Below are 23,890 nucleotides of genomic sequence, written 5' to 3'. Positions count from 1 at the left end.
CCCAATATTCATTCTTTTTTTTCCCCAAAGAAATGCTAAATTAAAAAAAATTTTTTTATTTAATTAATTAATTTATTTTTGGCTGTGTTGGGTCTTCCATGCTGCGCGCGGGCTTTCTCTAGTTGCGGTGAGTGGGGGCTACTCTTCATTGCGGTGCGCAGGCCTTTCGTTGTGGTGGCCTCTCCTGTTGCGGAACACGGGCTCTAGGCACGTGGGCTTCAGTAGTTGTGGCACGCGGGCCTCAGCACTTGTGGCTTGTGGGTTCTAGAGTGCAGGCTCAGTAGTTGCAGCGCACGGGTCCATGGCATGTGGGATCTTCCCGGACCAGGGCTCGAACCCGTGTCCTCTGCATTGGCAGGTGGACTCTTAACTACTGTGCCACCAGGGAAGCCCCCCATATTCATTCTTTACATTGAACCTGGCCCAAGAGCTAGGCATCAAGGAGGAATTGAATAAAGCAGTGCAGAGAGTGTGAACTGGTACAACCGCTTTGGATAACTGTTTGGAAATACTAACACTGACCCAGTCCTTAGTTTATATCCACAGATATATTAACATGCGTTCAACCAAAAGCCATGTACAAGAATGTTCACAGAAGCAGCATTCTTAAAACCAAATGCTTGGAACAATCTAAATGTCCATCAAGTAGAATGAATAAACATACATTGTAGGGACTTCCCTGGTGGTCCAGTGGTTAAGACTCCACACTTCCAATGCAGGGGGCGTGGGTTTGATCCCTGGTTGGGGAACTAAGATCCCACATGCTGGGTGGCACGGCCAAAACATTTTTAAAAATTAAAAAATAAACACATTGTAGTATAGTCATAAAATGGAATATTATACAGCAACAAAAAAGAAAGTACAACTACATGCAACAACATGGCTGAATCTCACCAAGAAAAAAGTATCTACTGTATAATTCCCTTTAAAGAAAGATTTCTAAAAATAGACTACGTTCATTTATGTTGCTAAAGGTCAAAATAGTGACTACCCTTGTGGGTGGAGGTGGGGCATGGTGGTTGTCTGGGATGGGAAGAGCATGAGTGGGGCTTCCCGAATTGGGTAATGTTTTGTTTCTTGACCTGGACACTAGTTGTACAGTTGTGTTCAGTTCATGAAAATTCATTGTTACACATTTCTAATTTGTACACTTTTATGTTGTAAAACAATATATTTATGTTGAATCACATGAAATGCCACTTTGTCCATGAAAAGTCGCTGCATATTAGCAACTTCATATGGTCCAACTAAAATGTTATACTTCAATGAAAGGATTACTTAAGAAAAAATAAATCCTGCCTAGTTGAATTGCTTCGTATTATACGTGGCTCTGAAAAAACTAGTTATGAGAAAGAGCCTGTGCCTTCCAAGGGCTCTTTGGCAGGTGGTAAACAGGCCCAGGATAGTTGTAAATTCTTCCCCAGGGCCTGAGGCTGGTGCACTCGGTCGGGTACCCCAGAGTCCGGAGTCCAGCCAGCCCTGGTGTAGTGCAAGTCAGCTGGAGGAGGCCTGAATGTCCTCGAGCAGAGATGAGCCTCCCCAGCCTCGGGCCCAAGGTGCCAGTGGTCCTGGAGCACACCAGGTCACACCTGCCCTGCTCTTTGCCCTCACTGTGGCCTCCTTCCTGGACATTTGCAAGGTTCCCGTTCCTCAGCCTTCAGACTTCCCAGAGAGGCTCTTCCTGACCTCCCTAAAGATCATTCCCCAATCACTGTCACATCCCTTTTATTATCCCCTTCATGGATTTGACCAACATCTGAATTTATGTTATGATTTGGGTGTTTACTTTTTATTATTTGCTTCCCTCATTGGACTAAGGTATACGAGTGAGAGCAGGAGATTCCTATAACTTGTTCACTGTTGTACCCTCAGGGCCTGGGATGGTGCCTAGTACCTAGAAGCTGCTTAAATATTGGCTGAACGAATCAACAAATGAATGACTGACCAAATGAAATGGCACGAATGGAGGGCAGGGGAGAAAGGGTGGCCCAAATCACAAGTCAAGTCAGAAAAAAATGCGCAACCCCCATCCCTCTCGTGGAACGTGAAAGCCAAGTTCAGCCTCCAGAAAACTGCTGACCCCTCCAGAGTCCACATATCCCTTCCTTATCCCTGTGCTTCTCTCAGGGTCCCCATTCTGTTGTAGGAAGGACACAGACACTTATGAGGTATTTATTGAACCACCCTATGGAGTGGAATTATCATGCCCATTAAATATATAATATCGAGAGTCTAAAGGATCAGTAACTCACCTGAGATCCATCAACAATTAAGTGGCAGTCTTTGGGCAAAGTCTAAATATGTCCATTCCCAAAGTCATAGCTCACCAATCACTGCATCAGCGGAGTCTTCAAGATTACCAGGGAATTTCTGTGATTTGCAAGCAAGGACCAAAAGAGCTCCTCTTGATCTTTTTTTTTTTTTCTCCTTCTTCTCTTCCTACTGCTCTCAGGGGTTGCTCTGGATTTAGCTCCCACATCTGAAATGAGCAGTGTGCTTCATTTTATTTGAACTAATGCAAATTTGAACTGTGCCATTTAAATATATTCATAAAAATCTTGGTTCAGTAGCCAAAACTGAAACAATGCAAATCTGACTTTAGAGTCACACCTATGAGGAAACCACTCTGGACTACGTGAGGTCTTCAGGAAAGCTTCTTTTGCATAACCTTCCACGGCCCTGTTCAGCAAAGAGTGAAAACCAAGGGTCTTGGAGGAAGAATGGGGAAGAGGAAGCTAGTGACCTATATTATCGTAACCAAACAAAAATCTTCAAAATTTCCCTATTACACAGAGCAATTAGAGGGACCTCAAAACTAGCTGTGCACTTGGCTCTGAGCTAGATTACTTGAAAAATATCTTGTCCTTTAGGGCTCATGATAATCCCCTGAAGCAGATACTATGACTATCCCCCTTTTTACAATAGAGATCTGAAGAGATTAAGAATTATGTAAAGTCACCAAGTGTTTAACAACCGCCCCTCCCAATACTGATACAAGAGAATCATCATTCCCAGCTTTATATCACACTATCTGCTACCACTGAAATCCAAGCATCTAAAATCAACTCTTTGGTGAACTATTTAAGACACCCAGCCACACCGTTAAAAATATAACTTTTGTCCTGCAAAAACTGTACTAGTTAAAGCATCAATGACAGCACAGTATGATTGTTTGAACTATTTCTTGATAAAGAAAACTTTGTTTGCATTTGAGAGTGTTTTTCTCTTTCTGAAGTTTTGACACACACAGATAAATAGGCTTCTCTTAAAATTCTAACTCATTCCCATTCATCAAAATGGCTGGGTATGTTGAATAATCATCGAAATGTGTATTCAGCACTTAGACACTGTTCTAAGGGCTTTATGTGCATTATTCCATTCAAGGTCCACTCAGCCATTTTTGGTAAGTACTACTATTAGTTTTCATATGACAGAGGAGGAAACTGAGGCACATTAAGTTTGGATAACTTGTCCAAGGCTGTTGAGCTTGTAAAGGTGAGATTGAACCCCAGCAGTCTGTGGTCAGTGTTTGTACATCTGTCTTTCAAGTTCTCCAGGCTCCAAAGCTGAAACACCTGAACACAATGAGCCAGAAAGCCTAGGGGCTACTGCCAGAACAGAGTTCTAACCTCGGGCCTGACACATCGCCCTGGCTATCTTTGCTTGCACTAGCACTCCCCAAGGTTCCTTCTGCCACCCCTTGCCTGACTGAGTCTGCATTCTGCAGATGCGAAATGCAGGGAAACTTCTCCAGGGCCCCCAGGCTGTGGCCCCTCCTTTGCTCTCCTGTACTCTCTAATGCACCACTGATGTTAACTGTAATTAAATCACTCTTTGAAAAAAATAAATCATCATTTGTTTAACATCTATCTCCCCTCCTGACTATATAAACAGTAGCAGTTCCAGAGTTTCCATATAGGTGGGGGCAGGTCATCTACTTGTATTGGGGGGCTTGGTTCCAGTGCTTCTTATTTGATATAAGGGTGAGAAATGTCAATTGAATACAGAAATAAATAAGGTTGCTGATGAAGATTATACGTGACACCATGGTGTCACCACTGACTGTAAGCTCTATATGGACAAAAATAGCATCTATCTATCACAGTAAACCCAATACCTGGCACTGTGCCTGATGCATAGGAGGTGTATAATAATGTTTTGTGGAATTAGTAAATAATTAAAACAGAGCCTGTGACTTCTTATCTGTAAAGGAGGGAAGATAAGACCCAGAGCACAGCTTTTTAAAGCTACATGACATATGAAAACAGGCCGAGGACAGGAATGGCACACAGTAAGTGCTCCATAAATGTCTGCCACTGAATTAGAATTCCTGCCTCTCCTCACTCCCACTGCACTCAGCTCCCAGCTTGATAAGAGGGCAACGCCCAGACCTGAAGCCACTGGACTCCCCTGTACACGACCTGGTAGGGGTGAAGACGTTTACACCGGGGTTAGGGTGAAACGACTATAATTAGCACGGGCAGGAACGCAGGGCTGTTAGGGTCCACCTCCAGCAGAAGAGTTATACCTGGGGAAGAGACAGGGCAGCTTTGGAATGAACAAAGTCACAGGAAGTAGAAAAAAAAAAAAAAAAAAAAAATCCAGCACAGGCCTACCAGCCACTCAATCCAAAGAATGAAGGTGGTACCGTTAAACTGTGAAGGCACAAATGCTTTGCATTCCCCACCATCTTTCACTCTGTCCCCTCTCCCCCAACCTCTGGCCCCTGGGCTGCAGACAGGGTTAAAACACAAACGAGAGTGTGTCGGCCACAGAGAGGCCTCCCCACAGGCACCTTCACGTCAGACTTTCCTCAGGCAGACGCCTCCCCACCTGTCTCCTCATCTTCCCTCAGGTCACGCCTTCCCAGTCTCCAAGTCTCAACTCATAACCACAGCCCCCTGTCCGAAAGAGACCCCCTGATGCCCAAATTAAAATCAGGTCCTTCCCAGCTCTCCCCATACCCTCAAATCCTGCTTAGGTCTCCCTCCTAGCACTTATCATAGACTCAAATTGCATAGTCTGTCTTCCCCCCAAATTGTGAGCTTCACAAGGGCAGGGAGGGCTGTCTGTCTCTCACCACCAAGGCCTCAGAGTCAGGGCAGGCCCCAGGGCAGAATATATGAATGACTGACTGACTGAATGGATGGATGGATGGATGGATTTCTCATAACAGTTACCCCCAAACCTCTCCTCTCTTTAGGTTCCAAGAAGAGTGGAATATGGTCCCCAGCACCCTCCCAGACACCGAGTCACAGTCTGCTCAGGCATCAGAAACTCCTCCCAGCTCAGGACTGGGGGCTCCTTCATGGTCCCACCATCCCACCAGAGCTGGGGTCTCCTCACTTCTCCTTCAGGAAAGCTGAGAACAGACCAGGAATGGAAGGAACACTGTCTCTTGGCTAATTCCTCTAATTAAAGACACAGGACAGCCACCCCCTACCTCATCTTGACTTTCTTCCATAGTTTAGAGAGGATTTCCTTATTCCCATCCTTTTACTTGTTCCAGCAAGGCCCATGAGCAACCACTGGCTGGAAAATCACTGCTCCAACTTTCCTTGTTTAACATGCTTAAGTGACTTGCAAGAAACAGGTTTTTAGGCTTGTGATATGAAGATGGGGTGGTGGCAAAGTAGAAAGATCCGGGTTGCAAAGATCTAGAAAATCAGCACCACCATTTATTAGATCTTTCATTTATCAGGTGCAGGACCCTTGGCCCCAATTTCTACATCTGACAAATAGGCATAATGATATTGAACTTGGATGCCTGTAAAGGGAAGACCTGAACAACTGTAAAATACTCCGTTGTCCTAGTAAAGAGTTTTTCTCTTGGCATTAAGTAAGGTCTTGGCCCTGAAAGGAAGACTGAGCTTTCGTAGGGGGAGAGCCTGCTCTGCCCCCAGGAGCTGAGTAAGGAAATCACACCGCAAAGGTGCGTTTGAGTAGCGAGAAGCCATTTTAGCCTGGACTCGGTGACCTTGGGTTCTGGTCTGGGTTTGCAAAATGTCTCTCCCGCTGCCTGTCTCCAGAGCCCCAGCACCAGCACCAGCCCCAGATCCAGCCCAAGGCCAGACCTCTGGCCTGGGCTGGAAGCCTTTCACCGGCTCCCTTGACAACAGCCAAGCGCAGACCTATGGTGGCGTAGGAAGAAAAAACCTGCCTCACAACCTCCCCGTGAAGCGAAAACACCATCAAGACAAACCTTACAGGGGATTCAGACCCTGGCCCAGCTCTTATCCCCGCATCAAAGCCACCCCCTACTCCGGACTCCCCGGAGGCTACAGCCTCCTCCGTTCCTGGGCGGAGCTGGGCCTGCTGCGAGGGCTCCCCGCCTTGCCGGAGTCAGGCCTAATGGCGGGGGCTTTTCTTTTCACCGCCCAGGGCTGATGCGCTCCCCCCGCCCCCGCCGCCCCATCATTAACTGCAAAGAAAAGATCCCGGCCATTTCCATTTCCTCTGCGACTCAAGAGCTCTGTTGTTATTTAATCCCGTGGCCACCCCGGCAGCATCCTCGTTGCGCACGGCTCCACCCATCCACCTGGCCAATTCTTGGCCGCTCCCGCTTCCCCGGAGGGGCGCAAATAGGGGTGGCTGGGGAGAGGCGCCTACAGCAGCAAAGGGCTGTGGCCTTCGGAGGACACAGGGACCTCAGGCCCGCGTCCCGTGAGGGCTGGGAAACGCACGGAGAGGGGAGCACTAGCCAGGGCAGCTGAGGGCGGGCGGACGCCGGGGCACTGCGGACATTACCCTGGAGTTGGGGGGAAGGGGGGCGCTGCCAGGCGAGAGCCAGGTCTCTAGCTGAGTAGCCAGCATCACCCTGGTGGGTACTAGAGCCGGAAGAGGCCTCGGCCCAGTCGCTGTCCACACCCAAGAAATGGGGGGAGGGGTGGTCTGCGCTTACTCAAGGGAGACTCAGCCTCAGGAAAGGAACCAGATTCACTCAGCTGTACCCACTCCGCCCTTCTTTGATATGGACGTTTGACATTTTCTTAATTTTTGGTAAACACAGCTTCAAGACCCCTCGCCCCCCGACGCCCCTAGTCTAGAGAAAGAGAAGGCCCTCAGCAGGGGTCTTCCCGTTCCCCCGCCCTCCCGACTGCCTGCGGCGGGTAGAAATCCCTAGATCTAGGTGTGTCCTCCCCCACCCAGCTCTCAGCCCAGGATCCTGAGGCCGCAGTGCCCCCCCGCCCCCCAGCAACACTGACGGTTCCAGCCCAGGCCCGCAGTGGCGTGAAGGTGGCCTTTACCTCCTCTCGCAGTCTGGGAGGGGGTACAGCCCGCGCAGCTGAGCCAGCTGCAGCAGTCGCCGCCGCCCTCCATTCATAAAGGAAAAAAAAAAAAAAAAAGGCAACAACAACCTCCACCCCTCTTTGTAAAAGAACGACGGCCCCTGGAAGAGCGAGAGTCAGCCCCAGCAATCACGGGTTAAGTTCTTTTCCGGCCCCCCATTCATAAAAAAAGGAGCGCGGCGCATGCGCGCACGGGGTCTCTTGTGCCCACCCATTCATAGAATCGCGAACTGCGCGCGTGCGCACAGGAGCTCCCTGCCCTCCCATTCATAAAAAAGCCATTTTCCCAGGCAGTGGTTGCAACATCGCCGCGGAGGCAGCGAGAGGGGCTGACAGCGCGGTGCTGGCGCTGAGGAGAGCAGGGAGCAGTGCCGGTTCCTCCGGCCGGCGTCTGCGAGGACTGCGGCGTCCGACCCACTCGGGTTCGGGAATTCACACAGAAGTGGAGCAATGCTTGTGACTCTGCGGCTCCTCAAAGTAAGTCCCCGACCGGCTTCGGGATGTGAAGCTGCCCCTCTCTGAGTCGCGACGCGACTCCCCCTCGGGCTGGGGCAAATGGTGCGCTATTTCTAGGCGCGCCTCAGTGTTCTTTCCCGCTCCCTGCGCCTCCTGGAGCCGCTGCGGTGCGCCGCAGCTCCCTGACGCCCTCGGCTGGGCCGGCGAGGCGCTGGGGGTGTTCACAGCTTGGCACCGGCGTTCCCGACCCCCGGGCATTGCCAAGCACGGCTTCCCCACTCTCTACGATTCGGAAGCTTCGTGCGTGTCCCGGGAGTTTGCTTCTGGCCTGGTCCTTTTCCTTCTGCCACCACCGGCCTCGGGCGCTGGAACAGGCGGCTCTAGGCTCCGTCAGGGGCCACCTCTTGGGTCCGGCGGGCGCCCTCGTCCTGGGCGGCTCGCCCACCCCGGGCTCGCTGCCCACGGTGCCAGCTCTGCCGTAGATCTCCCCAGCCCGCCGCAGCGGCCTATGCTCGACGTAGGTTTTTCTTTCCCCTTCGGAGCCGTGAGGGACTGGGTTTTCTTCCCTTCTGCCTTCCCTTCGATGGTCAGCGCAGGGCTGGCCGGGACTGGGCATTTTTGCTCTCTCTCTCTTTGGCGAGGCGGTTCCTCGCCGTCTGACCTTTGCTCTGCTGCCGCATTTTACGCTGTGCAGCTGCCTTGCAGTTGCCTTTTCCTTCCCCGGCCTCTGCAGGGCCCGAGGCTCCTCGGCCTCCTCGTGCCTCCCTATCCCCGGGCACCGAGCTGTGCCAGGTCCCGGGGCCCCCGGGCCGCGCTGGGGCTGTGGTAGGGGCTGAAGGTGCGTTTCCATAACGCCGGGCGTGTGGGAGCTGGAGGAAGAGGCTGCGTGCGTAGGAGAGATAAGGCTCCCGCTTTCTCTCCTTCCTTCTTGGTGGTACCAGGCTTGACATCACCGAGAAGAGAGAAGGATAGAGACGGTACGTTCTGAAAATTCTGAATCGCCAAGCCTATGGGGGCAATGAAGGGGGGTGAGGGCAAATTTGGCCAACCAGGACAGCTGGAGCTTGGCTCCATCACTGGGACCAGGGCTTTGCCCAGTTTCTCCTCCATACAGATGATCAAAAAGCATTTAGACAGTAGCTGCTCTTGTGCAAGAAGACGGTTTCTCAATTTTCTTTGATTGGGGGCTGGGGGTTGTGGGCAGAGGAGGCAGGAGAGGCGGAAAATGGTTGCTTGGCTTGATGGGCTGAGCGATGGACGGGAGAAGCGAACTGGGCTGGAGGGGCTGGATGGTGGGCAGAGGGAAGAGCTGCTGGCTGCCTCATGCACCAGCTGCTGGATGGGTATCCATATTGCCAGGCCTGGATGAGGGCAGAGGCTGCCTTCTGGCCCATCAAGGCTCAGAGACCACTTCCCCCCCACCCCCCAGCATGATTCGCAATGAAAGGAAGGTTGTGGGTTCGGTGGGGTGCCCAGACCCAGTATGAACCCCCTCTTTCCTGCTTCCAAACCAGTGGCATGATTCTCTCCAGTTTGGGGAGGGGTGAGAGCAAGTGCATGTCTGTCTGGTTAGCTGATCAAGGCTCTCCAGTCTCTCTGAGCCTCCTGGGGGATACAAAGCTGGCAGGTGAAGGCCCAGAGCATTTAGGAAATGTGGGTTTATCAATCTCTTAATAAGCTCAGTCTGGCCTGAGGCCCTACCCAATATTGCACTGGTGATTTCACAATGTTTAGAGTTCCCCCGGATCTTCATAGGAATGGAGCATAAACATCTGAAAGTTTCGGTTTTTCCCTTAGTGTGTGGGTGTGGGGAGGACTAGGAAAGGGAGGGCAGCCATTGACAATGCCCCCAACACCTACCTCTCTCTCTCTCTCCCCACCCCCCCAGCCCTCTCTCTCTCTCTCCCCCTCTTTCTCTGTCTCCTTCTCTTTCAGCAGAAGGGTGGGAAAGAAGTTGATGTGTCCAGTGTGAAATCAAATTTTCTCTCTTTCCTAGCCCTTGGGAGGGTCCTCACTTGCCAGAAGGCTCCAGACGAATTCTAATATGAGCAGTGCACATCCTGACCAACTGAGCTGCGTGGCCAGTACTGGGTAGGGTGCATTTTAGTGGCAGATTTCTAAAATCTCCTTGATGGACAAATGTTGGTCAGCTTGATGAGGAAGACTTTAAAGACGTCTCTTGGTTATCTTCCTTTTTAGATTCTGAACTCAAGAGTAAGTGCTTTCCTGCTCATTCCCATGACCTTTACCAAATTACCCTCTGAAATGGCAGCATCTCCTTAAAGCTTTGGTAGGGCGCGAGGTGGGAAGAGACTGATCCCATGGAATAGTATGATTCCTGGTTAAAGCAGGGCAGAGGCTGGGGGCATTTGGAGCTCACAGATGTCATTTTTGTTTTCATGCTTCCAGAATAGGTGGAGAGACAGGCTCTTTGGAACTCTCCACCCCCCAACTCTGGTAAACCTGACGTTGCCTCTGCCCAGAGGTTTGGCTGACTTGAAAAACAAATGAAGGCAGCTTTTCAGTGCAGAATTTGAAAGTCAATGATTTTAAAACTAAGGGAGGAAAAAACACCCATTAACACCTCCAGAAATGGCCCTTGAGGTGTGTTGCTCTGGGGTTTAATACTTTGGGATCATCAAAGTATAAATACTTTGTGTGGGATTCTCTTCCAATTTCTGATGCTATTAGTCCCTTCATGTGACATCTTCCAGCCCCCACTTTTGGGCCCCCACGAGCATTTTTCTTTCCCCGAGCCATCCTCTTGGGTAGGGCCCGGGTGATGATACCAGGAGGCTTAGAAAGGAGCCCCTTCTCTTCAGAGAAGAAGGTCAGTGTTCTTAGAAAGTTACGGCATTCAATTTGGTTCTGCATCCAGAGTTGTCTGCCCCTGGGCCCTACTGAGGTGGAAGTTCCCTTGTGAGGAAAACCTCTGGATCTAGGGATAGAATGAAAAATTTTGGATTTAGGATGTCGACATGGCAAGAGTGGAGAAGGTTACATCTCATGGTCAACTTGTATCTACCTGACAGAAGGGAAAGCAATGACTCATTGGAATATATTTTTACTCTCTCAAAAGAGCCAAAGGAGGAAGGTGATGAAGGGCAACATAACCGAAGACTGTATTACCTCTTCCAGACCAAGGTAGGGGCTGGGTCAAAGCAGATGAGGGGCTAGGAAATGTGCTAAGCTTGGGCCTCAGTCTCCCCATCTGCAGAGTGGGGAGAAGAAACTCCTCCCGAGGGGCCAGGGCCAGCTGAGCAGCTAGCAAGTGTGCAGGGCTGGGGCTGTGCCCCTTGTTACTACTGGGTGCCTAGTAAGGAGGGCTTGGTTGTAAGGGAGCCCCTTCCTCCACAGGAGATGTGGGGTGCTGTGTGATGTAAGAGGCGGAGGATGCTTAGCTCTCGAGGGGGCCTGGGGCCACCCTGCAGATCCGGACAGCTGACAAGGCTGGGGATGTATCCGGGACATGTGGCTGGGTTTAAGAGGCTCCACCGTTCAGCTGTGATCACGATTGTTCTTTCCAAGGACAGTCGGTGGAGGAAGCAAGGGCACCGGGGAGGGAGCACAGATGTGCTGGATGTCGCGGAGGAGGGAGGGGGCCCTTCTGGGGCAGGTGGCCATTTGCAGAAAAGTGGTTTCCCTTGTCTCTTTCTGGTTGGGGGGAAGGGGGAGTCATTTCCTGCCCCATCCCAGGAGTAAGCTAACGTCTATTATTGTAAGTCCAATTCTTAGTGGAGGGTGGTGAGACAAATAAAATGATCTTGGTGTCAGTGAGAGGGGGGGTCCTCCCCTGGGGTTTAGATTTCTGGTCCCCCACCCCCAAACTTTGATGTGGGCCAGTGGTTCCCCAACTGTACCAGTAGTTAACAGACTTCTTCTAGCCCCATTCTTTTCTCACTCTTGACTTCTAATTCCTCTTTAAGGGGATCTGAGCAGACAACAATTCTGAGGGGAATACATCGAAGCCAAAGTTTGTAGCCGGTTAGAATAGCCCAGAGCCAAAGTACAGCAAGACCTCTCCCACTCACCCTGGCACTGGGGCTTTGGAGCTCAGCTGGTTGTGGAAAAAGAAGAGAAAAGGGTTGGGAACTGATAACTGGGGATGGGACAAAGTGAGGAAAGGCAGCTGTTTTTTTTGTGATCTCTGACAGGTTATGACCAGAGGTCAGCTCCTTAGTGCTAGTGGTGGGTGGCAGGGAGGAGCAAGGTTTCTCGGGCAAATCCAGCCTAAATGCTTTATTTGCAGCAGATTGTCTCCCTCAGTGGGGTGTAGGGAAGGCAAGTCCCTGGCTTCCCTCATCCCCCTTCCCCCCCTTTAAAAGTCTTTTCGAAGCAATAAGTCATTATTTAGTTGGAGCTTAATGAACTAAACTGGAGTGTTGTCCCAAAGAACCCAAGCGAGAGTGGTAGATAGTGGTGGGCGGGCTCTCATGAAGCCTAGAGACCTTTTTCTCTGAGCTGTTAAAGGCTTAAACAGCCTTCCCTGAAAGCACCTGCTGGGACTGAATGGGGCAGTGCAGAAACTGCCCTTTCATTCAGAGCCCCTTGCCAGTTTGGCATTAGCTGACCTGTAGTTTTCAAAGTACAACTGTCAGGTTTTCCTAATATTTCCCAACTCCTCTCCCTGGGATAAGTCCAGGGGAAGGGGTGGATGGGTGGAACAGACATTTAACATGCCTCTTGAGTCTTTCCAGCCAGCCTGCATTGAGCTGTCTGCCGCCTTGATGCTCAGCCCCTCCCCACAGGTACACATGCAATGTCAGGCTCACAGACATTGGGATAAGTCCTCTCTCTGGGATAAGTCCAGGGGAAGGGGTGGATGGGTGGAACAGACATTTAACATGCCTCTTGAGTCTTTCCAGCCAGCCTGCATTGAGCTGTCTGCCGCCTTGATGCTCAGCCCCTCCCCACAGGTACACATGCAATGTCAGGCTCACAGACATTGGGATAAGTCCTCTCTCTGGGATAAGTCCAGGGGAAGGGGTGGATGGGTGGAACAGACATTTAACATGCCTCTTGAGTCTTTCCAGCCAGCCTGCATTGAGCTGTCTGCCGCCTTGATGCTCAGCCCCTCCCCACAGGTACACATGCAATGTCAGGCTCACAGACGAAGCCGCAAATACAGGGCAGTGTGCTCTGGGCTTTTTGATATCCTGCTGATTCAGTATTCTAGGACTCTCTTCTTCTGCCTTCGTTTTACCCTAGCTCCTCCTTCCCTTCCCCACAGACCTGGACCAGGAAGCCACATCCATGAACGTGCCCTAGGGACCCTTAAGTTCAGCTTTATAGGTGGGAGGAGACGGGATTCCCGCCCACTCTAGGCTTTCCTTTTAGGGACTGCTTTTGTGGTGAGATCTTACAAATGAGACCCATTCAACCTTAAGAAAACTAAAAATGAAAACACCTAGAAAAATGGGGGTGTGTGAGGTGACAAAAGGGATGCCAAAGAAAATGGAAGTGAAGATGTCTTGCGCTCTGACCCTTCCTTTAATGACAGATTTCAAACCCCCAGTCTCTGCTTTCCACACTAAAAATTCCCCTAACTGAGGGCCAGTCTGATGTCAGCCCTGTCTGGCTTCATTTCCAGGCTGGTTGGGTTAAGAACCCGAAGATGGCCCGATGAGGTTCCCTGAGGGCTGGTGGCAGACCTGGGAGACTGGCAGAGTTCATGGCTATAAGAGAGAAGGGTGTTTCCGTGCCCTTCCATGAATACCCAGAAGTTATTGCAAGTCAGGGTCGCAGGGCTGAAGTTGCAGCCTCTGGAGCCTCTGCTACCTGGGTTCGAATCCTGCCCTGACCACTTGCCTGCTCCATGACCCTTTGTTCTTCCATTTCTTCCTCTGCAAAATGGGTATTATCCTCCAAGGAGATGGTGAGGATTGAAGGAGAAAATCATTGAGGATTTAGCACAGAGCTTGACACCAAGAAATGTTTCATAAATGCCTGCTGCTCCCCTAATTATTAATTATTTTTAGAAGGTTGGAGTGGAGGTAAAAGTTTCCTTTCCTCATGCTAATCAATAAGGCTGCCACCTAAAATTCGATAGAGGTGCTTCTCTGGCTAAGTGGACTGCTAGCTTTGTTTTTCTGTCCACAGCCTTCCAAATTGGCCATCAGTCTCCCAAACAGCCTAAATGAGGCAAAGCCTCCTCTCTCCTATTTGTATTATAAATCTCGTCCTTCCTTGCAGGGGAAGCAGAGTACATATTAAACTGCACTTAAGTTCGGCAGCGTTGCGCAGACTGGAGGGTGGGTGTGTCCCAGTGAGTAGAGATCAATCTTCTAAGCCGAGGACTTGCGGGGGTTTTGAGACACCATTTAGCTGTGTTGAGGGGTTATCAAACAGGCTATCGGGAGGTTGTTTTTCTTGTCAGCCAAATGAATTCCACCCTCCTGCGGAGGGTCCTGGCTAATTGGGAGGTGAGGCCATGAAGCCTGAGAAGGTTGGAGTGGTACAACTCTGAGCCCCTGGTGGCCGGAAGGCATCTTCCATCAGGGTTATGATAGGGAAGATGCATTTTAGAATATGCCTGCTGGAGCCATCTTGGATGCAGCATGTCCCAAGAGAGCTGAGTCATCGTGGACTGAACCCCCACCCCCATGTCTGGCCCTGAGTGCAGGCCCAGATGTTGACAGCTGTCTCTGGAGGGTGATGGGAGCCTGCTAATGCCAATATCCCCATCGCCTGCAGGCGCTGCTCCCACCCTGGCTTCCTGGTGGGACTTTTCCATGAATCTGCCTTGTGATTCCAGGGCCTATTAAAATCCCCAAGCATTGCCCATGCCTTTTGCTTCCTCCATAGAAAGTGTGCCCGTTCTTATAGAACCCCAGGAATAGAATCAGGGGAAGGAGAGTGGATAAACTGTTCAGGGGAGGGAGTACCCACAGCATGGCCAGTCCCAATCCTAGTCCTAAGAGGCAAAAAGCCCAACTACATGGGGCAATACAACCTTCAAACTACCACTGACATTTTGTTGGCAGGACCCTGAGTATTTGTGACCTGAGCTTCTGGAATAAGGGAATCGCGTTGTCTTTGTCCTGGTTGGGGGTTCTGGCTGAGGCACCTCTTGACTGGCGCCAGAGTCGTCTCCTGTGCCTCTGTCAGCATTTTCCATTCTTCTGCCTAGTCACACCTTTTCCTCCAGGCAAAGTCTGGGACCCAGGGCGCCTAACCTTCTTCTCTTGACCCCAAACCCACTTATTCTAGAAGCAAGGCTTTGGAGTGCCTGCAAAGAATAAAGTGGGCTGAGGTAGCATTCCCCTGAAGTTCTGCCCCATGGCCATCTTGATCCTTGGGAAAACTCCTCTCTCTGAATGCTTAACTAACATCCCTCATCCAGCCCTGACCCCAGGATCCCCAAAGGAGGGCTGCCTTGGCAGATGACTATTTCTTGGTGGCAGACCTGCCAGACACTTAAGTCTAACTCTGGCATGGGGAAGTCTCCTCTTTGAAGACGATGCTCTCCTGACATGTGGAGGGAACACAGAGGCAGGAGGCAGTCTACCTCTAGGCAGACATGCTCTGAGATGGGAGAAACTATGCACAGACATCTCTCTTAAGTAGGTAGGACTGTGGGAGCAAAGCCCTTGTTCATGAGCCCATAGTTCATGCCTTTGCGAAGGGGAAATATCAGTTGACTGAGCAATGAACCTTGCAGAAAAGACTTAATGCTTTTTTTTTTTGCAGTATACAGGTGACAACCTTGTGGATAAGCTCCCTTTCATCCACTTCATGAACTTCGCATCTAGACCTAGCTCTTTATTTCAGACAGGCTGGACAGCATCTAAGGAGGCCCTTCCCCAATTTAACCATTTCTGATCAAACTGTTGTTTCCAAGCAGGGGAAGTATAATACAGAGTTGCCCTGAATGCCTTTTTTTTCTCTCTTCATTCTTTACTATAGACATTGATAAGTATGGATGTGTCACTCGGGGCAGGTGTCATTCTCCTATGATTGGAATACTGGGATGACCAGCTGTGTCCCAAGTCTGGAGGGATACAGGGTTAGAACTGGAAGTGGAAACCTATCCACATCCCCTTCTTACGCATCACCTTTGAGGCAAGGTGAACCTAATAACGGAGGTACAGGGTCAGCTCTCCAAATTAGAACATCATTAGCGTCTTGAAAAAGCATTTACCGAAACCCCATCCCATAGCACGTTAACCCAATGGTCTTTTTTTTCTTTCCCCCCCCCCCCAAAGGTGGTTATCTTCCCCTTTTATCCGAACCCTGGCTATCTGTTCTGTCCCCCACTCCCAAGCCCGGTGGAATCTTCCCAGAGTCTAATCTTTCTCTGGGATTCCAAATCGTGCCCCTTGGGCAGAGGTCTTGGCCTCTGTTGCTATTTCTTTAAATTGATCTCCAGCCGAATTCTGAATGTAAAGGTCAGCAGGCGAGGAAATGGCACTTCTAATAGAAAACAATGTGCACTTTCTAAATTTGAACCAAGCCGTTTCCGCTCTTTGATTTAAGTGACTTCCTGGGGTTCCGTGTCAGGCACTGCAGTTGAATCTCTGGCCGGATTCCAACTTAAAATTGCACTCTCTCGGTGAAATTAGAAACTGATCCAGGGTTGGCTTAGCTATTCTAGTAAATAGCATTTAGGCTGAATGTTCAGCTCAGCACTTGGCAATGGGTGATGTGAGTGCCCCTTGGGAGGATTTCCCATCCAAGTTGTCAGAGGTGCACCTACCCAGGGGTTATTCGCCACTAGATGTTGCTGCTCTCAGAAGTAGTGGTAATAAGTTAATATCCTGGATGTGCAGGCCTCAGATACAGCTCTTCCTTCTCTTGTGATTATCTGAAATAACGGCTTTTGTTTATCCAGCTGAGAAACTACATGGGAGCATACAGGGACTGTCTGTCATGGTCACCACATCCTCAGCACTCAGCACAACGCTTGGTACTTATTAGTCGTGCTTATTAGTGCTCAGGAAATCTAAACTGTTGCTCTCTGGGATGGTGATAAATTAGAGTATGTGCTGTGTGTCAGGCAAAATGCTAGGTCCTAGATATGCATTTTCTCATTTAGTCCTCACAAGAACCCATTTTACAGATGAAACTACTAAGGCGTAGAGGTTAAAGAACCTCATTCACAGTAACACTGCTAGGCAGAGGTGAGAATTTGAACTGGGATCTGATTCCAGAGCCTGTGTTTATAACTGCTAAGCTGTATCTGTCTTAAATCAGGAGCATGTTTCATGGGGGTTATAAGAATGAACTCGGACGGCACAGGTTTGAGCCCTAGTTCTCCTACTGATGGTTTTGTGTGACTGTGGACAAGTTACTTTGAACATTAGTTTCCTGTAACTAGAAAAGGGATAATAATAGTAGTTAACATTTTAGGTTTATTGTGAAGAGTCAATGACGTAATAAATATGGTGCTTAGAAGAGTCCCTGGCACATAGTAAGTACTAAATAAGTTATTTCTACCACTTACTATTGTTGTTGTTGCTGTCATTATTAATCATCTAAGCCATAATGCTGGAGAGTCCACCAAAGGAATTCCAGTTCCCATTTCATTTGGGCTCCCAAGGACCTGACGGGGGGTGGGGTGGGTGTGTTAACAGGCCACATACTGATGCCTGGAATCCATTCTCTCTTCCGCCCCCGACTCCAGGGCCCCTAGAAGCCTGTTTCTCTGCACAGCCCAGGACCTCTGGCCCCATGGAGCCCCCGATCCCACAGAGCGTCCCCTTGACTCCCAGCTCAGTCATGATCCAGCCCCTTCTGGACAGCCGTATGGCCCACGGCCGGCTCCAGCACCCCCTCACCATTCTCCCCATCGACCAGATGAAGACCAGCCACGTGGAGAACGACTACATCGACAATCCTGGCCTGGCACCCCCCACCGGCCCCAAGCGGACCCGGGGCGGAGCCCCAGAGCTGGCCCTGACCCCCGCCCGCTGTGACCAGGACGTCACCCACCACTGGATCTCGTTCAGCGGGCGCCCCAGCTCTGTGAGCAGCAGCAGCAGCACGTCCTCTGACCAGCGCCTCTTAGACCACATGGCCCCGCCGCCCGTGGCCGACCAGGCCTCCCCGAGGGCCGTGCGCATCCAGCCCAAGGCCATCCACTGCAAGCCCCTGGACCTCAAGGGCCCGGCCGTCCCCCCAGAGCTGGACAAGCACTTCCTGCTGTGCGAGGCCTGCGGGAAGTGTAAGTGCAAGGAGTGCGCGTCCCCCCGGACGTTGCCCTCCTGCTGGGTCTGCAACCAGGAGTGCCTGTGCTCCGCCCAGACGCTGGTCAACTATGGCACCTGCATGTGCCTGGTGCAGGGCGTCTTCTACCACTGCACCAACGAGGACGATGAGGGCTCCTGCGCCGACCACCCCTGCTCCTGCTCCCGCTCCAACTGCTGCGCCCGCTGGTCCTTCATGGGCGCCCTCTCCCTGGTGCTGCCCTGCCTCCTCTGCTACCTGCCTGCCACCGGCTGTGTGAAGCTGGCCCAGCGCGGCTACGACCGCCTGCGCCGCCCCGGATGCCGCTGCAAGCACACGAACAGCGTCATCTGCAAGGCAGCCGCCGGGGACGCCAAGGCCAGCAGACCCGACAAGCCTTTCTGACACCTGGGGTCGAGTCCCGGCGCTTCCCCCTGGGAACTTGGTTCCCTGCTCACACCTGAGAAGGACCACCACAGCGAGGCCAGAGGTTTTAGCATCCTCAGGCTGACCCTGCCAGTCTGCCCACTCCCTACCCCCAGCTTCTGAAGAAACAGAGACCACAATCACCCATCCTTCTCTTCCCCAAAAGGATGAAGAAGCACTTTGGGTTTTGTTTTTTTTTTTTTTCAGGGTCCTGGAACTTTGTGTGAAACAGATAGTGGCAGGGGCGTGGTGTGGTTTGGGGGCGATTTTTCTTTTTCAGAAGATGGAATACAGATGTGGACACATATCCGGAAGTTGCAGCTGCTTGAATGCCTTCCCAGCCCTCCTCCTCCCTCCCTCTCTTCCCGCTCTTTTGCATTCCCTCTGGCTGCCTGGGAGGAATCGGTAACTGAGTGGCCAGGGGACCTTGGAAGAAGACCCTTGGAGTTTTGCCGTCTATACCTTCTTCTCCCAGCCTCTACCCCGGTTTGCCCCCGACATCTTGGGGAAGGTGTAGACCCTGGCGATCCCTGTTGTATATACTTGGGAGCCCCCCTCGTTCCTCGCTCTGCCCGGAGCCACGGATGGATTTAGGAACCACTGCACAGTACCTTTTCTCCCTTCCAGCTTCCTCACTAACTCTTGGGGGTGTTCCACTCATAACACCGTCCTTCGGCTCTTACTGGGTCACAGACTCACCCGCCCGCTACGTGTCCCAAGTTCTCTCTACCCAGATCTTTTCCAGAAACTTTATGGGTAGAGAAGGCCAGGGCGGCAAATTCGAGACCAAATAGCATTTTGCCAATGAGTCTGAGGCTGTGGTCTCTGGATCCAGTCATCGTGTTTTTATAGAATCATTAAACCAGATGCTAACGGTGTTTTAAGAAATAATAAAACACTTGCTTCCTTTTGGGCCACCCCCAGGAAGGGCTGATTTCAAAATCTGGGGGGCGAGCAACCTCAAGGAACACAATCCCCCTCCCCACCAAGAAGAGGATTTTAACAGCAAAGAAGAGAAGCAGCACCTCCCATTGGCAGAGTGAGAGTTGAGGCGAGCTGGGTGTGGGTTTCTTCTCTCCTGATTCTGCTGCTTGCTGTCATAGCCTTTTGTGTACAGTGTCTGTATCTTTAATGTAAATAGACAGATGATGAAAAAAGAGTCTATTTTAGTGTTAGGAAGCCCTGGCGGGGGAGTCAGAAGAATGCGGGTGGGGGAAAGATTCTCCGGGGGCTTCTTGGGATTGAGCCCTGCTTCTGTGCGTGGCTACGTGAGCCCCTCCCAACAGCCCCCAAAGACGTAGCAACTCTTTCTCTCAAGGTGCTAAAGGACTCAGAAAGTGCAGCTCGTCCGGTGGGTAGGTACTTGTTGCATGCAAAAGCCTGTAGTGTGTCCGGTCCTTCCTCCCTAGCTATTGTGCGGGGTTTTTGCTTAGTGTGGTATTTTGTGCCTCCCTCTCTTTCCCCCCATGAGAGAAAGTAGTCTGGGTCAGAAAAGCTACCCCAGCTGATATTGGAAGTGCACTAGGCACAGCGTTTGTAGCATTTCCAGTTTGTTCTGTAGGAACAGAACAGCCTCCAGGAAGGAGGCAGGTAGCTGTGATTGATGGTCATGCACCCAGTGCTTCTCAAGGACTTTTTTTTTTTTCCCCTTCTTGAAGACTAGTAGTAACATCTTATGATTTAGAATAAGTTAATTGTAACCGTAGGTATTTATTGACTGGTGGAAAGGAGGGGAGGGTCTTATTATTTTAGGCTTTATTTATATAACATATGCTGGCTTGTAAAAGGCAAATATGAAATACTGCATCTGCGTTTTCTAAGGCTGATTCCTGTAGCTACCTTTGCCACAGTCGTGATGGATGTATGGATATTCTTGCACAAATCAGAGGGAATGGTAGAAAAAACACATTCAGCCAACCACTTATCCTAATTGAATGTATCAGATGTGTACTGAAGGGACTGGAGATGTTTTCCTCAGAACAGGTGTGCAGAGGTTACCCCAAAAAAGAGAGGGCACACGTCCTCTCTTGGTGAGACCTCAGAACTTTTCCCAAAGCCCCTCCCTCAAATGTCTCCATGGGAAACTTGACCCAGTGGCAAGTTGCACTTTGGTGATCTTTGGAGTTCTACACGCCCATTCTGTGGAGAATTGATTTACATAAGCTGTGCATACACACACACACACACACATACATACATACATACATACATACATACATACATATACCCCTACCCCACAGTCTCTATCTACATAGACCCTGTTACCTGGCAAACAGCCTCCTGAACCCTGACTTTTTGTGTATATAGCTATAAACATGGATTTTTCTGGGTTTTGGCTTTCTTTTTTCCCTTCCCCCTGTCTTGGCTTGTTCTTTTTGGTTTTGCTAGATGGATGTCTGCAGAACTCTCTGTGTCCTGTGTGCTCAACTTCGGTTCACCCAGCTTTGTTGCATAGCTATCCCTCAGCATGTTTTCCTTGGCAAAAAGAAAACTGGCTTGCCCGTGGCCCCCGGGGGCCAGTCAAGGACCACTGAGGGACCTAGCTCTCAGAAACACGACACATTTCTGTGGCTGCTTCTGGCTGGTTGCGTGTCCTGTCACCAATGGCTTGCTTGGCTGGATTATGCCTCGTGTTGACCTTTTTTTGAAAAGTGCCAGCTGCTTCCCACTTCTGTTCAACCTGGGGTGGCTGGTGGTTCTGCCTGGAACCGGGGGTGGGATCCACAAACCTGGGTCCAGGATGCTTGTCCTAAGGGGCCAAGGCTGCTTCCCCTCAGGGGTGGGTTTGTGAAGGCCCAACACTCCAGCCGGCACCCTGGGAACTGGGTCTAGGAGAGCCCAGCCCTCGCAGGTAGATGACAGGGTACAACCAAGGCTCCTCAAGGTCCCTGGCTGGGAGGAGCCAAGACCAGTCCCTGCTATTGATATGGGCCCTTCACAGCTGACAGAGATGGAAGACTATCACGTGATGCGCCTGGTTCTTTCCGCGTTCTGGAGTCTGCGTGCATCCCTGTTGGGCATCGAGCGAGGGGCCCAGTTAGATTATGATGAGCCCAAGTTTGGAAAGTGTGGGCTGGGACCAGCATCCAGGTCCCGTCACCTTCATGGTCTCTGTGCTGCCCCAGGAGATGTCCGGTGGGGTGTAGGCAGCACAACTTGGCACTGTGCAAGTCACCAGGGCATCCCGCAAACTTCACTGGCCTTCTGCTTCATGCCTTCGGTAAGCATTTTCATGCCCTCTGCTTACTGTGACGGGTGATGACAAATCTTACGCTGCCATTTTTTGCTGTGGGTAACTCTGTGGTGTCTTATCTTGCTTTCTCTTCTCACTGCCCCACGGTTTGGTTTCATGTTACAAACAGAAAAGCTGTTCAAGGGTCCCACCCTGGCACATTTTCCCTCTTCACTGTAACCCCTTCTCACCCCACATCAAAAGTTACCACAGAAGGTTTCCTTTGTATAGAATATTTATTTTGAAGCTCTATTTTAATAGTATTTATTTTAGAAAGTCTACTATTGTAAGAGTTCTTCTGTTTGTGAAGAAAAAGCAAGTTAAAAACTGAATGTACTGATCTAGAAAATATATATAAATATATATTGTTAAATATACATAGGACTGCCGTTTCTCTGTGTGTCTGTGTGTTCACACTCCCAACATCTTCACCCAGCAAGGTGCCACGTTGGTCAAAGAACAAATGGAAATGAGTAGCCGAGCTCTGGCAGACAAAGGCAGGGGAGAGGGCGCCTGGCCCTTGTCCTGCCTCTAGGATGACCTGAGAGTCGGTGGAGGAAAGCTTCACTTTCTTACGAAGCTGAGTCCTGCCAGGTGCTAAATCCTCTGGCAAGCCCTCCCCTACACGAGGGTGCATTGGTAACAGATGGACAGCAAAACTGGGCAGTGGGAGAGGTTCATCTGACCTACCCAGTTGACAAATTCTGCAACTCTCCTTTTAGCCTTGGTGCCCCCAAGCAGATTTTCATGTACATACACATACAGGCTTACAGAAGGCAAACACGTAAGCCCTTGGCAGTTTCCTTATTTTCACTAGATTGGTGCATATTGCACAAAACCCGTCCCCTTTGACCTCTAAAGACTTGCATCTATTAGATGACTTGCCTCTGCCTTTCCAGTGCACCTTCCATCTACCTATCCCTCCATCTCCCCACCACGCAGCCACTTCTCAGATGATCTACTTTCGATTCATATGCCGATCACAAGGAACGTTTGACTTTTATGTGAACACATACCTCTTGTTTGCTGAAAGAGGAATTGAGAAATAAAGACATTTTTCTGTTACCAGTAAGTGGGGTCCGACAGCCAACAATGGTGGGGAGAAGGGTCTGGAGGGAGAGGTGAGATCAGGAGCCCTGGGTCCAGCTCTGGTTTTCTCTGGGGTCACCGGTTATGGCGTCTTCCAAGTCGTTGTGAAAGCCTCGGGGTCCTCTTTGAGACCTTCAAACCCATTGCATTCCAAAGATTCCCTGGTCACTGTCCAAGGAGGCACAAAAGATGTCCTTCCTCATTGTGGTCTTGTCTGCTCCTTCTCCGCCCGACCTTGTGGCCTGTCCCACTCCTGCATGATGGCGTCTTCCTTCACTGACAAGTAACTGACACTTGGAGGTGTTTTTTTTTTTTTCCTTGGCTCGGTCCCAGATACTGCACCAGGCTTTAAGTCTTGGGTGTCCTGATAGGTGGGGACATGGGTCAGGCCTGCCCCTGGTTTAATTTTTTTTTCTACTGCTTAGACTCACCCAAATACTCTTGAGGAAATGGGAGCTAAACAAACGTGAGCTTGTTTTTTAAAATACAGTGTCCAGAGAAAAAGTTCCACATGTGCCTCCATTGTCTTTCTTTCTTTGACTGGCCCTGTTCCTCTTTGTTCCCAGTTATGAAATGACTTAGGTGGCTTAGCATGTAGTGAATGGTTCCGTTTTGCCAGGCACTGAACACACTTGGCCGAAAACCATTGTTAGTTACCTCTTAGAGATGCAGAAATTGAGGGTCAGAGAAGGTGTTACATGCCTGCTAGTTACATGGTTGAAGGGTAGACAGGAAAATGGAAAGTTGAAGGTTTAGCAACTTAATTTGGGGAAGAAGCACAGGATGGAATAAAAAGACTACCCAGTGATAGAACTAAAAAAAAAAAAAAGAGGGAAGAAGAAGAATTTCAACCCTCTCCACACCCATAACCACACACCTCCTATGAGGGCACCACAAGCCTGACACTCATCCAGCAAAGAGAGAATAGTGGGGGCAAGCTGGGGGGAGGTCCCAGCTCTGATGGCAGACAACCAGAGCCCCTTGGGCAACTTTGTCGTCAGGCCAGGAGGCCCCCAGCCCCTCCTGCAGCTCCCCAGCTGGCCCCTGCATCCTGCTGAACCTGCACCTTGAAATGAGCTCAACTTCCCAAAGTTCGTTTGTGAGCTCATCGAATGCACCCCGGCAGACAGCTCCGTGATGGAGGTGTATGCCAGATGAAAGCTGAGAGGACGTTTTTAAGAATCTTAAGTTTATTCATCGGAACTTTAATAAAACAATATGTCCATGGCCTGGG

General features: G+C 50.4%; 1 protein-coding gene and 1 long non-coding RNA gene across 3 annotated transcripts; one reads left to right on the top strand and one right to left on the bottom strand.

Annotated features, from left to right (window-relative positions):
• Positions 1–86: 86 nt before the first annotated feature.
• LOC132363833 (uncharacterized) lies at positions 87–7,429 on the bottom strand. The gene is made up of 3 exons (XR_009502661.1): positions 7,248–7,429; positions 2,253–2,479; positions 87–346 (listed from the first exon to the last, which is right to left on the bottom strand). It is a non-coding gene; the product is annotated as an uncharacterized LOC132363833 (long non-coding RNA).
• A 141-nt stretch (positions 7,430–7,570) lies between these two features.
• SPRY4 (sprouty RTK signaling antagonist 4) lies at positions 7,571–21,944 on the top strand. 2 transcript variants are annotated; one of them, XM_059917365.1, is made up of 3 exons: positions 7,571–7,766; positions 10,825–10,889; positions 17,368–21,944. In XM_059917365.1, exon 3 carries the CDS (start codon positions 17,415–17,417, stop codon positions 18,312–18,314), a length of 900 nt encoding a protein of 299 aa, XP_059773348.1. In that variant the 5' UTR covers positions 7,571–7,766; positions 10,825–10,889; positions 17,368–17,414; the 3' UTR covers positions 18,315–21,944. The 2 variants fall into 2 exon arrangements, with proteins under 2 accessions (XP_059773348.1, XP_059773347.1); XM_059917364.1 differs by lacking the exon at positions 10,825–10,889.
• The last annotated feature ends 1,946 nt before the right edge of the window (positions 21,945–23,890 follow it).

The sequence above is a fragment of the Balaenoptera ricei genome, chromosome 3 (assembly GCF_028023285.1).
Source record: "Balaenoptera ricei isolate mBalRic1 chromosome 3, mBalRic1.hap2, whole genome shotgun sequence".
NCBI lineage: Eukaryota > Metazoa > Chordata > Mammalia > Artiodactyla > Balaenopteridae > Balaenoptera > Balaenoptera ricei.
Note: the sequence above shows the minus strand (reverse complement) of the source record. Positions and strands in the feature narration are given on the sequence as shown.

Bases quoted from the DNA above. Each gene is read 5' to 3' on its own strand.
- SPRY4 (XM_059917364.1), top strand. From the start codon at position 17,415: ATGGAGCCCCCGATCCCACAGAGCGTCCCCTTGACTCCCAGCTCAGTC.